Source organism: Peromyscus eremicus, chromosome 8a (genome assembly GCF_949786415.1).
Source record: "Peromyscus eremicus chromosome 8a, PerEre_H2_v1, whole genome shotgun sequence".
Taxonomy (NCBI): Eukaryota; Metazoa; Chordata; class Mammalia; order Rodentia; family Cricetidae; genus Peromyscus; species Peromyscus eremicus.
The window spans coordinates 87,200,023-87,212,251 of NC_081423.1; the positions used below are offsets into that span (position 1 = coordinate 87,200,023).

Below are 12,229 nucleotides of genomic sequence, written 5' to 3' on the forward strand. Positions count from 1 at the left end.
TAAAACCTACTCTCTTAAGTCTACTACTGTTTATTTTCCTCTAAAAATACAAAGAAGAAAGAAAAAAGAAAAGGGAAGGAAGGAAGGAAGAATATTGAATCGTTATAGAATAATTTTGCCCCATTGTCTTTGATACTTTATATTGGAAGTGCCAGAAGCCTGGAGACGAAAGTTGACATCAACCATAAAGAATGTTATCTTAGCCGGGCGGTGGTGGCGCACGCCTTTAATCCCAGCACTCAGGAGGCAGAGCCAGGCGGATCTCTGTGAGTTCGAGGCCAGCCTGGACTACCAAGTGAGTTCCAGGAAAGGCGCAAAGCTACACAGAGAAACCCTGTCTCGGAAAACAAGAAAAAAAAAAAAAAAAAAAAAAGAATGTTATCTTTAGGCCACTAATTTTCTTACATCATAAAATGAGAAAAGAAAAAGGAGAGGAAAGTATCATATCCATGGCAAAAAGTAAAGATGAAGCAACGTTTAGCATGTGGAGTCCCTCAGGCACTAGAGAGGTTTGTCACAGTGAGGAAATTTCTATTCCATAGCTTCACTGTCTCAAATTAAATAGTATACAAAGTAGTGACAGTTCTTTATTTTTGTTTTAATGCTTTATGATTATTGTGTGCATGATATATGTGTGTGCATGTGCCATGGATTCATGTGGAGGCCAAGCATGAGCTTGTGAACTCAGTTCTCTCCCATCACCTGTATGTAGGTACTGAGCTGGAACTTGTCATCAGGCTTATAGAGCAAATGCCTTTACCCTCTGAGCCATCTCAGCAGCCCGAGACAGCTCTTTTTAAAATGATGATTATTAAATAATTTGTATTATGCTACTTTTATGATATCAAGTCAGCTTCCCATTAAATGAACTATGGTTTTTCCTTAGATTCTGGGAAAGTATATTACAACAGGGTGCTAAAAGGCGTGAAATCCTTCAATGGTAAGTAACACAATTAAAAGGCACATGTTGACATTCACTGTTTATTAAATAATTAATTGTGAATCCTTGCTTTGCTATAACTCCTTATTTCTGATTCTTTATATCTATCTACACTATAACCAATAGTGTATATTTCATCTTAGAGCAGTGGTTCTCAACCTTCCTAGTGCTGTGACCCTTTAATTCAGTTCCTCATGTTGTGGTGATCCCTAACCATAAAATTATTTTCATTGCTACTTCATAACTGTAATTTTCCTGCTGTTATAAATCATAATGTAAATATCTGATATGTAGGATATCTGATATGTGGCCCCTGTGAAAGGACCATTTGACCCCACTAGGGGGTCACAATCCATGGGTTGAGAAACACTGTCTTAGAGGGAATTTTATAGCATTTTTCATATTTTCTTACCTATGTCTGGCCCCCTCATGTTGTAACCGAGACAAAATTTATTTTTACCTATTTTATTGACTTTCTGTGTGTCCTTGGACAAGGCTATTTGGGGTTTCAACTTTGTTGAAACAATTTCAAGGCATGAGATACACTCTTTTGTACTATTTTATTTTAATGGAATTTATGGTCATTGTATCACTTAGAATTTGATTGGGGAAACATAGTTACTAGGAGCAACAAGGTCAGGGAATTTATTACAAGATTAAACCATGGAGTTGTAAGATATGGTGAAGGACTCTGAGGGCTGCTACCTCTGCTCCTGGTAATGGGCTTGAACTCACTTCACTTGTGACTTCCAAGTATGCAGAATTTATCACAGAACTGTACAGGAAATGAATCTGCAGAAATAGACCGATAAGAATATTATGCTTCTCAGCCAGCTGTCCCACTGCCCTAGGAAGCAACCGGGTAGCCTCATGCAAACACGCTTTGCCCCTCAATGTAAAAAGAAAGCCCAACCTGGCCCCATACGCTCACAGAGGGTGATGACTGCAACCTCACTTCAGCTTTGCAATTATGCAGGGTTCTCTTTGACAAATACTATCCCAAAACTACACAGAAAAGCTGTGGGTGTGACTCAGTGGTAGAGCTTCTTGCTTAGCATGTGTGTGAGGCCCTGGGTTCAAGTCAAAACACAGAAGAAAAAATAAAAACCTATATGGAAAATGGAATTCTTGGAAACATAGTTTCAACTTAGTAAGTTGGTACAGTTAAAACCAGTTAAAATCTTTAAAGGTACTAATAATGAGTTTGCATATGTAAGGCGTTGGTAAAGTTCACCCTCTTATTACCTCATATCTTTTTCTTAAGAGGGAAAGGTTCAGGTAAATAACCTGGGCGGTTTCCTAAAAAATCTGGGAATCAAACTCAATGAAGAAGAATTTGCAAAGCTGTCAGAAGACCTCCCAGTGGACGGTGAGTGCTACAGATGCCCCCAGGCATCTTCTTGTCTTTGTGTCATAGCTATATATGTTAAAATGGGTTAACTGGTGACAGATACATGTTAGAAAAATTGGAGAAGCAGCTAATATTAAAACAAGAATAAAACTTGGATCCTTATTACACCAAAACAAAATCAGCATAATCTATCTGTTTCTAAAAGAATTGCTAAAATGCCTTTAATCCCAGCACTCAGAAGGCTGAGGCTGAGGCAGGCAGACCTTTGTGAGTTCAAGGCTAGCCTCATCTACATAGTGAATTTCAGGCCGGCTAGAGCTACATAATGAGACTCTGTCACACATGCATGCACACACACGTGTGTGAACACGCACACACACGCACTCACACACAAATTATAGTGATATGAAAAGTTGTAGAGAGGTCAACAGGCCCATCCTTCCACCATTCCTGAGTTAGTGAAATCTGAGGTTCGGATGATGTTGCAGGATACCTTCCGGTTCCTTCTGTGCCTCTGATAGCTTAGTTTGTCCCATTTTCTTCTCCTTAAGCTGTGTTGTTCCACATCTTTATGTTCCTTGATTTTTTTCTTTATTCAACTTCTCTTCCATATAAAATTTCTTCAGTCTTTCTGAATCTCTCACAGTCTATACCAATACATCAAATAGTTCAAGCATTGGTCCTCCAGGAAGGAATCCTAGAACATACGGGGCTAGGTTAGTGGCCGCTGCCTCCGCTGTTGATGAATACATGGAGTTAAATTACTGGAATCCTAGGTCAATCCAGTAGTGTTTTCAAAAATTGTTTATAATGGCTTCTGAGACACCATGGAAAATATACTTGTCCTGACCCAGTTTCTTAGGTATAAGTGACATTCCCATTTAATGGAGATCACATTAATTCCTTGAGGTCCAGGAATTTAATAAGTAAATGGAAAATTCAGAAAGTGGAGATTTTTATTGGTTATTTTTACCACAAATATATCCTGTTTCTTTTTCTATGTGTATGTTATTAATTCCATTGTGCCTTTTCTCATAGATGATGGGAAGGCTGATCTGAAAAAGGTGACGGATAGAGTTAGAGCCATTACAGGTGAGTGGGTAATTGTGAATCCCAGATGCTCAGTGTTTATAGTCAGTATATTTTATCATCCTTTAACTGTCATGTTAATTATGACATTTGCCTCATCTGTTAAATATTGAAAATCAAATCAGTGGCATTTTGCTTGTTTTCTGGTATATTTTTCATTTCAATATATATTTTTTCTCTCTTTATTTTAGAATAGCCAGTCACTATATTAATAAGATAATAGCTGCCACAAAACTTTGGTAAATAGTTCAGATAACTTATAACTTCTAACAATGGGACTGGCAGATATCACTTTAGTGCATGCAACTGTTTGCATGTATTATAGTTGAAGAAAGGGATGCATGGTTGTGGACATCTGTTGTTGGTTGATTTTTACTCTTTGGCTTCCAAATAAATCACAGAGTCTTATTATTACTTATAAATGCCCAGCCTTACCTTGGCTTGTTGCTAGCCAGCTTTCCTTAACTTAAATTATCCCATCTACCTTTTGCCTCTGGGCTTTTTCTTTTTCTTACTTTTGTATATCTTACTTTCACTCTTACTCTGTGGCTAGCTGGGTGGCTGGGTGGCTGGGTGGCTGGGTGGCTGGGTGGCTGGATCCTAGCATCCTCCTCTCCTTGTTCTTGCTCCTTCTTTATCCTTCCAGATTTCTCCTCCCATTTATTCTCCCTACCTGCCAGCCCCATCTATCATTTCCTGCCAACCCATTGACTGTTCAGCTCTTTATTAGACCAATCAGGTGTTTTAGACAGGCAAAGTTGTAGCTAGAGTTTTCCTGCCTGGCCCACGGTCAGGGCAAATCTCTCTCACCCACCAGTCCCACAGCCGCTTAGACCCAACCAAGTAAACATAGAGACTTATATTGGTTACAAACTGTATGGCCGTGGCAGGCTTCTTGCTAACTGTTCTTACAGCTTAAATTAATCCATTTCCATAAATCTATACCTTGCCACATGGCTCGTGGCTTACCGGGATCTTCACATGCAGTTTGTCATGGTGGCGGCTGGCAGTGTCTCCCTCACCCAGCTTCCTGTTCTCTCAGTTCTCCTCTCTATTAGTCCCGCCTATACTTCCTGCCTGGCCACTGGCCAATCAGTGATTTATTTGTTGACCAATCAGCAACACATTTGACATATAGACCATCCCACAGCACAAAGTAACACAGCTTTACAGAGTTAAACAAATGCGACATAAAAGAACGCAACACAAACTGGCTTTTTAGAGTCCATTCCCTATGGTATGATGCCTTGCTCAGCCTTGATGCAAGGAGGAGGGGCTAGGTCCAGCCCCAATTTGGTATGCCAGCCTCTGTTGACTACCCAAGCGAGGCCTTACCTTCTATGAGGAGGGGATAAGGGTGAGATGGGGGTAGGTGGTGGGGAGAAAGGGAGGGAGGCAGAACAGGGGTTGGTATGTAAAAAGAAAGAAAATAATTTTTTTTTTTTTCGAGACAGGGTTTCTGTGTGTAGTTTTGGTGCCTGTCCTGGATCTCACTCTATAGACCAGGCTGGCCTCGAACTCCCAGAGATCCACCTGGCTCTGCCTCCCAAGTGCTGGGATTAAAGGCATGTGCCACCACTGCCCAGTGGAAAAAAAAAATTTTTAGAGAAAAAAAAAGAATGCAACACATCTTTTCATCATTAAAGAAATGACCCACAGCATAAACAAATGTAACACATCTTAAAATAATATTCCACAACAGATAATCTCTGCATTCAAAGTTACCTTGACACTTTATATATGTAAATGTGTGTGTGTGTGTGTGTGTGTGTGTGTGTGTGTGTGTGTGTACATCTGAATGTGGGTGTGTGTTCCCGAGTTCAGGTACCTAAGGAAGTTAGAGGCATTGGATGTCCCTGGAGCTGAGGTACAGGTGGTTGTGAACTGAGAATCAAACTCTGGGCCTCTGCAAAAACAGAAAATGCTGAGTCGTCTTTTCAGCCTTCTTTTATTAGCATTTAGGATCAAATCTCTTTGACTGTAATAGTAGGTACCCTTGTAGAACTATTTGACCTCTGCTCCCATTCTGCACCTTCTCATGCAATGTATCATAGATTATTTATTTCCCCACTTAGAATTATTAGATGAAACTCTAAATTTGTATATGTAATGATGTGTATTGATTTTTTTAGGAGGAGAAGTGGATAACAAAAATGTGAAACCTGTTCTATCAAAAATAGGAATAGAGCTTTCAGACAAAGAATTCTCAAAAGTGATGGAAAAACTCCCTTTTGATGGTAAGTATTTCAAATACTAATATGACTTTAGAGCATTTGGGCTTTTTAATACTTAAAAAAATTTAATATCTAAAATTATCCCCATTTCCTAACATTAAAGAAATTTAAACCTATCTCTTAAAAATTAAAATATTAACTTATTCTTGAGGGAAATTTGCACCTATAAAATTCTTAACTTTTAATTTGGGAACAAGTATCCCCACCATGTTGAACTATGCTGCCAAAGGAAGGCGTATCCAATGCTAGCCTTACCTCATGGATACCTACAGGTGACTATGGAATTAAAGAAGGAAAAGGGTTATGTTAACCTAGAGGAGGATTGTAGCTTAAGTTTTCCTGCCTGGCCCACAGTCAGGGCAAATCTCTCTCACCTGCCAGTCCCACAGCCACTCAGACCCGACCAAGTAAACACAGAGACTTATATTGGTTACAAACTGTATGGCCGTGACAGGCTTCTTGATAACTGTTCTTACAGTTTAAATTAATTCATTTCCATAAACCTATCCCTTGCCACATGGCTCGTGGCTTACCAGGATCTTCACATGCAGCTTGTCATGGTGGCGGCTGGCAGTGTCTCTCTGACTCAGCCTTCCACTTCCCAGCTTTATTCTCCTCCTTGTCCCGCCTACACTTCCTGCCTAGCCAATGGCCAATCAGTGTTTTATTTATTGACTAATTAGCAACACATTTGCCATACAGAACATCCCACAGCAGAGGATTTTAAAAAAGGTGAGATGGAACAAACGCACACATGTACATACACACACACACACAAGCATGCATGTACACACATGCATACATGTGCACACACACTCATGCAAATTGTACTTATACCAAATTGTCCAGTAACTCCACCATGTTCTAAACTTTCCCTAATAATATCTCAAATTGTATTTTAATGGAGCACTTTGTAAGGCAAGCCATAAGATTTTAGTCTTACTGAAATAATTTTAGTGAATTACCACATTATTTCACCATTACCTTAAATTTGCCCTTTTTTTGTAGATGATAACAAGGTTTTTAAGAACAGATTACTAGACGTCGTGAAGTCTCTCAAAGGTGAGTGAGAAGTGTGTTGAGAATGAAAAGAAAATTGTGATCTTCACATCTATGTAGTCAGCATGACAATTTTGAGCGCTGGACGCTGACATCTCTGAGTATCAGTTGGCAAATGTCTCCACTGTGTCCCATTTTACAAGAGGAAATTCCACATGGGAAAGGAAATACCACATTTCAAGTTTGCGTAGCAAAAATTATAGAAATGATTACCAGTGATTCAAAGGATTTGATCAGCAGCAAATATAAGTAAAATTAGGATTTCAGTCATTAACAGTCAGCTCTATGTATTATTCAGAATAAAGAATGTTTTCCACCCATAAACTTCCCTGAATATTTGTTGCCATTTTAAACTTTGGTCTGTGTAGGTTCCTCAAGTTAAGACTCAAAGGAAGTAGCATGAGTCCTAATTAAATAATAGACTTTGAATAGGTTTTAGTGAGTGGATAAAGATCCCAAAATAGTATGCACACTCTGTGAGTAATGACATGGTGCTCAGAAAACTCACAGTGTGGTATGTGTATCAATAAAATCTAAGAAGTCCTCTGTGGGCATCATTTAATCTTCTCTATGCTACATTCTTTAGGTGGTAAAGTCGATGTCAACAACCTGAACACAGTTCTGGGCAACATGGGAATCAAACTTTCAAATATGGAGCTTAGAGATCTGAGTCAAAGCATACACGTTGGTGGTGAGCATCTGACTGACATCAAACATCGGAGTCCCTTCGTGTCACTGTAATATACTTACATAGACTGTATCATTTCTAAAGAAGAGAACCTTATTTTCTCAGTTGGGGAAGTTGTGAAGTCCTAGATGAAGGCTCCTGCATCCACTGACTGCTTCTTGCTGTATCATTACACCATCGAGCCCTCATGGACTAACCTAGTCAAAGTCCTGCTTTCAAGGCTAAAGGAATGACTCTGTGGGTAAAGCACCTGCAGGCATTAGGGCCTTGGTTCAGATTCCCAGAGCCTGTATAAAAGGGGCACAGTAGCATGACTGCAATCCCAGCACTTCTACTGTGGCATGGGAAGCAGAGACAGGGGAATCCCCAGCAGCTCAAGGGCCAGGCAGCCTGGCATAGGCAGCAGCTAAAACAGAGATCCTGTCTTAAACAAGGTAGGTGAGGACCAAAACTCAGAGTTGTCCACTGACCACCCAATGGGCACGCGCGCGCGTGCGCGCACACACACACACACACACACACACACACACACACACACCCCACTGAGATTTTTTAATCCCACCTTTTAATAGTATTAAGATGGCAAATAAACTCTTTGTGAGTTTTAAAGAGGACATACATTCAAATAATGATACCATAGTTTAGTTCAAAGAACCTTTGAGTGTATGTATGTATGTATGTTTGTTTGTTTGTGTTATACATCCTTTTCAAAGGAGAAGGGAGAGCCAAGAAGAGCCATGTCGGGGGCACCATATAAAACACCTGATTGTATTTTAGCACATGAGCAGCCGGTTTCCTATCTAAAAAGATAAAACATTATTCTTTGGTTTATGAGATTTTTGCTCTCACAAGTACCACATAGTACATAAGTCTTCCACATTTTGACTATGAGCTCAAACTCTCAGGATAGACCTATGTCTTAGTCACCTTTTCTCACAATATAAACAGATCTGATCCACTACAAGCCAGAAATTGCATTATTGAACTTTTAAGTTTTTTTTAAGACTTTTGATATTTTAAGTGACAAGAAATTGAATGAATCATTTACAGAGTGTTCTTTCGGATGTGTATATACATTGTAGAATGGCTACATCCAGCCAATTAGCATATGCATTACTTAATTTCTGTGATGAGTACACATAAAATCTATTCTTACTAAACATTCAAATATAGAATGCTAACTGTTGTACGGTAGATATTTTGAACCATTCTCTGATCTAGCTGAACTGTTTACCCTTTGATCAACATCTTCCCGACTTTACTCCTGGGCCAGCCCCTGTTAGCCAGCATTGTCCTTCTCATTGCCCAGGTTCATGTGTATTTGTAACATTGTGTGATGGTTTTCTTTCTGTGCCTGACACCCCATGTTGCCCCTTCCCTCCCATTGCCTCTAATTTATTTTCTGGTCTGCTCTTACTAGCACTTCAGTGCTATGTTGAATAGACGTGGTAAGAGTGAATGCAGGTGTCTTGTGGTAAATCTTGGTGGAAAAGCTTTCATTTCCCCATTCGTTGCAATATTAAATTGTAGGATTTTCATGAATGTTCTTGAGTATACTGAGGATCGTGGGTTGTTTTTTTTTTATCTATTTAGTTATTCTATGTCTATTGATTGGAGAAGGTGGTAGTTATCTTCCTACCACAGCTACAAAATACCTGGTACAAGTTATTTAGGAAATAAATAGATGTCTGGATGACTTAAGAGTTTTGGAGATTCAGAGTTTGATATTGGTATAGATACACCTCTTGGTCGTATCTTCACATATATTCCATATGGTAAATGTGGTTGTGGGAGGAGGGAGAGCAAGCAACTGATTGTATCTTGAGCTAGGAGCAGAAAGAAAGGATGGTGCCAACTTCAGGCTTTGATGAAAATCTGCTGATGAGCACTACCACTGACTCCGACAGGAACCTCCTTCTGAGGTGTATCTCAAGAGACTCTGCTGTCTCTGGTAGGAATGGGGCTGCAGAAGGCCTGATTGTCATTTTCCCACTGAGCTCCACACTAGTTGCAACCAGGGAGGTAGAGTAACATTCAGGATGCTTTTTTCCTTTTCCAGCACATCCAGCCTGAGATTTCCACCACTCCCTTGCTGTACACCAGGGCTCTCCTTTAGAAACCAGTCAAAATATAGTTTGGGTCCTTTTTGAGGAAGCCCCAGGAGACAGTACTAGGCCTTTCAAGTTGACCCATCTTGCTGATGTCACTCTAGAATCTTCCTTTTTGATGCTTGTCAGAGGAGAAAAGACAAGGTGATAACCTAGAAAGTGTGTTCAGTGGCTGTTTCTGAAGTATGTGAACAATGGGGTGGTGCCCAAAGTGATGAGAGTCATTCCTGTGCGTGTGCGCAGAGTCCCATAGTCTTGGTTACATCGTAATGTGGTTTTAATCTCCCCTATAGTTGATGAGAAAATTCCTCTACAGACACTGATGGAAAAACTGAAAGACTATGCAGGTGAGTGGAAAAGTTATAAAATTAGGTTTGGGCTATCCACATTAACATTTTATAGTCACTAATATTTCTCAATACTCAATGCTTGACTTATAAATTCTACTGTTTTTATATACTTGATAATGATATTTGACTCTAGAACTCCATGTTTTAAAATTCTCTGTAATTTTGGAATGAGATTCTATAGTCTGTTATGATATTATAATTTACTTCAGTGGTTCTTTGTAAACAAAATAGAGAAAGGCACAACAAACCTGAATGAAGTTTTCAAATGATCAAGTCAATGTCCTCATTGTATTCATTGTAATTCTTTTCAAAACCAAAATGATTTTTTTGGCTAAGTATACCCATAAACCCAGAGTTCTGGAGACTGAGGCAAAAGGATCCTGAATTCAAATCCAGTCTCAGCTATATAACTCTGAAGCCAATATGGGACACATAGGAAGACCCTGTCTCAAAAATAAAGACACAAATAAATAAATATAAAATTATCTTTGAAGAAAGTTGTATATAAGTATCTTTTTATAAATTAAGTTAGGCCTGATGAGATGGCTCTGTAGGAAAAGAGAAAATTGGCTCTTGCAAGTTCTCCTCTGGCCTCCACATCTGCACCATGGCATGTGTATACCACACATAAGCATGCACACACACACACACAAAATAATAATAATAATAATAATAATAATAATAATAATAATAAATGTAATAAATTCATCCAATTTCATTCTGGAAGTTATTATTTGATCACTGTAAAAGAAACTTATTTATATTGTAAAGATAAATTTGGCCAAACAAGGTTATTGATGCTATAGCTTAAATTTTTTTCCTTTTACTTTAATCTTTAATCTAACCCTGAAAACTAGGGTATTTTTAATTATAAAGGAACTCTTCCCATTAGACATCAAGCATGGTGTAAACTGTGATGCTCAGCCAATCTCTTCTGACAGGTGAGAAGATCTCGCCTCACGATGTACCAAGTGTCCTGGCAAACCTTGATGTCGAGCTCACAGACAAGGAACTGGAGGACCTGATGAAACCGTTGCCCCTCGATGGTGAGTTGGGGGGAGCTTCCTGTAAGGTTGAGGCTCTTCTATCAGCATTGCTTTTTTTTAATTGTTCCATGTAATTAAAGAATAATTTTTAAAACTAAGATTAAAGATGCATAAGAAAGTTATCAGTGTCAGAGTTTGTTTTAGACATAAAGCAGCCATTGGTAAATGTTTTCTGTTCCTGCCCACACACCACTAATGAGCACACATCATAAAAAGACTAAAGGGAAAATGGAAGATACTAGAAACATCAGAATTTTTTTTTCGAGACAGGGTTTCTCTGTGTTGTTTTGCTGCCTGTCCTGGATCTCGCTCTGTAGACCAAGTTGGCCTCGAACTCACAGAGATCCACCTGGCTCTGCCTCCCGGGTGCTGGGATTAAATAATAGCATGCACCACCACTGCGCGGCGAAACACCAGAATTTAAAAGAAAGGAAAAGTGCATGTATGTGTTGGCATAATAGACTCATTAGAGAAATATATTTGGCACATTGAGAAAGATCATTCATTTCATTGTTAGAGATGACAAGTTCAAGCAAAATATTGTCTAACAACTCTATTGAGAAAAACTTATATGTTATATAATTAATCCAATGAAAGTGTATGTTGGAGCTAGAGAGATGGCTTAGTGGTTAAAAACACTGGCTGCTCTGACAGAAGACCTGCGTTTAGTTCCCAGCCACATGGTAGCTCACAAATGTCTGTAACTTCCATTTCCAAGGACCTGACACCCTCTTCTACCTCCTTGGACACCAGGCATGCATATGGTGAACAGATATACAGGTAGACAAAACACCCTCACACATATAATAAAAATAAAGTATATGGTTTAATGGTGTTTCATATAGTCACAGACTTGTGTACTCATCGCCATTGTCCATTTTAGAATATTTTTGTTATCTGTAAACAGAAACACCACACCCACTGCTAGTTATTCTTTGTCCCCAGTTCTTCCACACTATTTAGACAGCCACTAACCCATCTTCATCAATTTGCCTATTCCAAACAGTTTGTAGAAATGGGATTATGTAATATCTGGTCTCCTGTGAAAGTTCACCCATGTCCTAATATGTACCAATACTTCACTCCTTGTGTTACTGAGTAATCTTACGTATTAGAAATATCACATTTTATTTATTATCTGTTCATGAGTAAAAGAGTATTTAGTTATTTCCACATTTGAGCTAGTATGAATGTTCCCACAACCATTCACATACAAGTTTTTGGGTGGGTGTATGTTTTAACTTTTCTAGGGTATATCTAGAAACAAAATTGCTGGGTCATACAGTAACTTTGTATCTAATGGTCAAAGAAAGCCAGGATAGGAGCTGAGGAAATGACTCAACAGTTAAGACTTCTCTTTGAGA

The 12,229-nt window shown here is 39.0% G+C and overlaps 1 protein-coding gene across 1 annotated transcript in view; it reads left to right on the top strand.

Moving 5' to 3' along the window:
• The window catches only part of LOC131917107 (uncharacterized), a 159,412-nt gene that overhangs the window by 79,072 nt on the left and 68,111 nt on the right, over positions 1-12,229 (top strand). The window contains exons 55-62 of the mRNA XM_059270741.1: positions 887-940; positions 2,205-2,309; positions 3,330-3,383; positions 5,513-5,617; positions 6,623-6,676; positions 7,260-7,364; positions 9,763-9,816; positions 10,761-10,865. Of these exons, the coding sequence (XP_059126724.1) occupies positions 887-940; positions 2,205-2,309; positions 3,330-3,383; positions 5,513-5,617; positions 6,623-6,676; positions 7,260-7,364; positions 9,763-9,816; positions 10,761-10,865 (636 nt within the window). The remainder of the gene's footprint in view (positions 1-886; positions 941-2,204; positions 2,310-3,329; positions 3,384-5,512; positions 5,618-6,622; positions 6,677-7,259; positions 7,365-9,762; positions 9,817-10,760; positions 10,866-12,229) is intronic.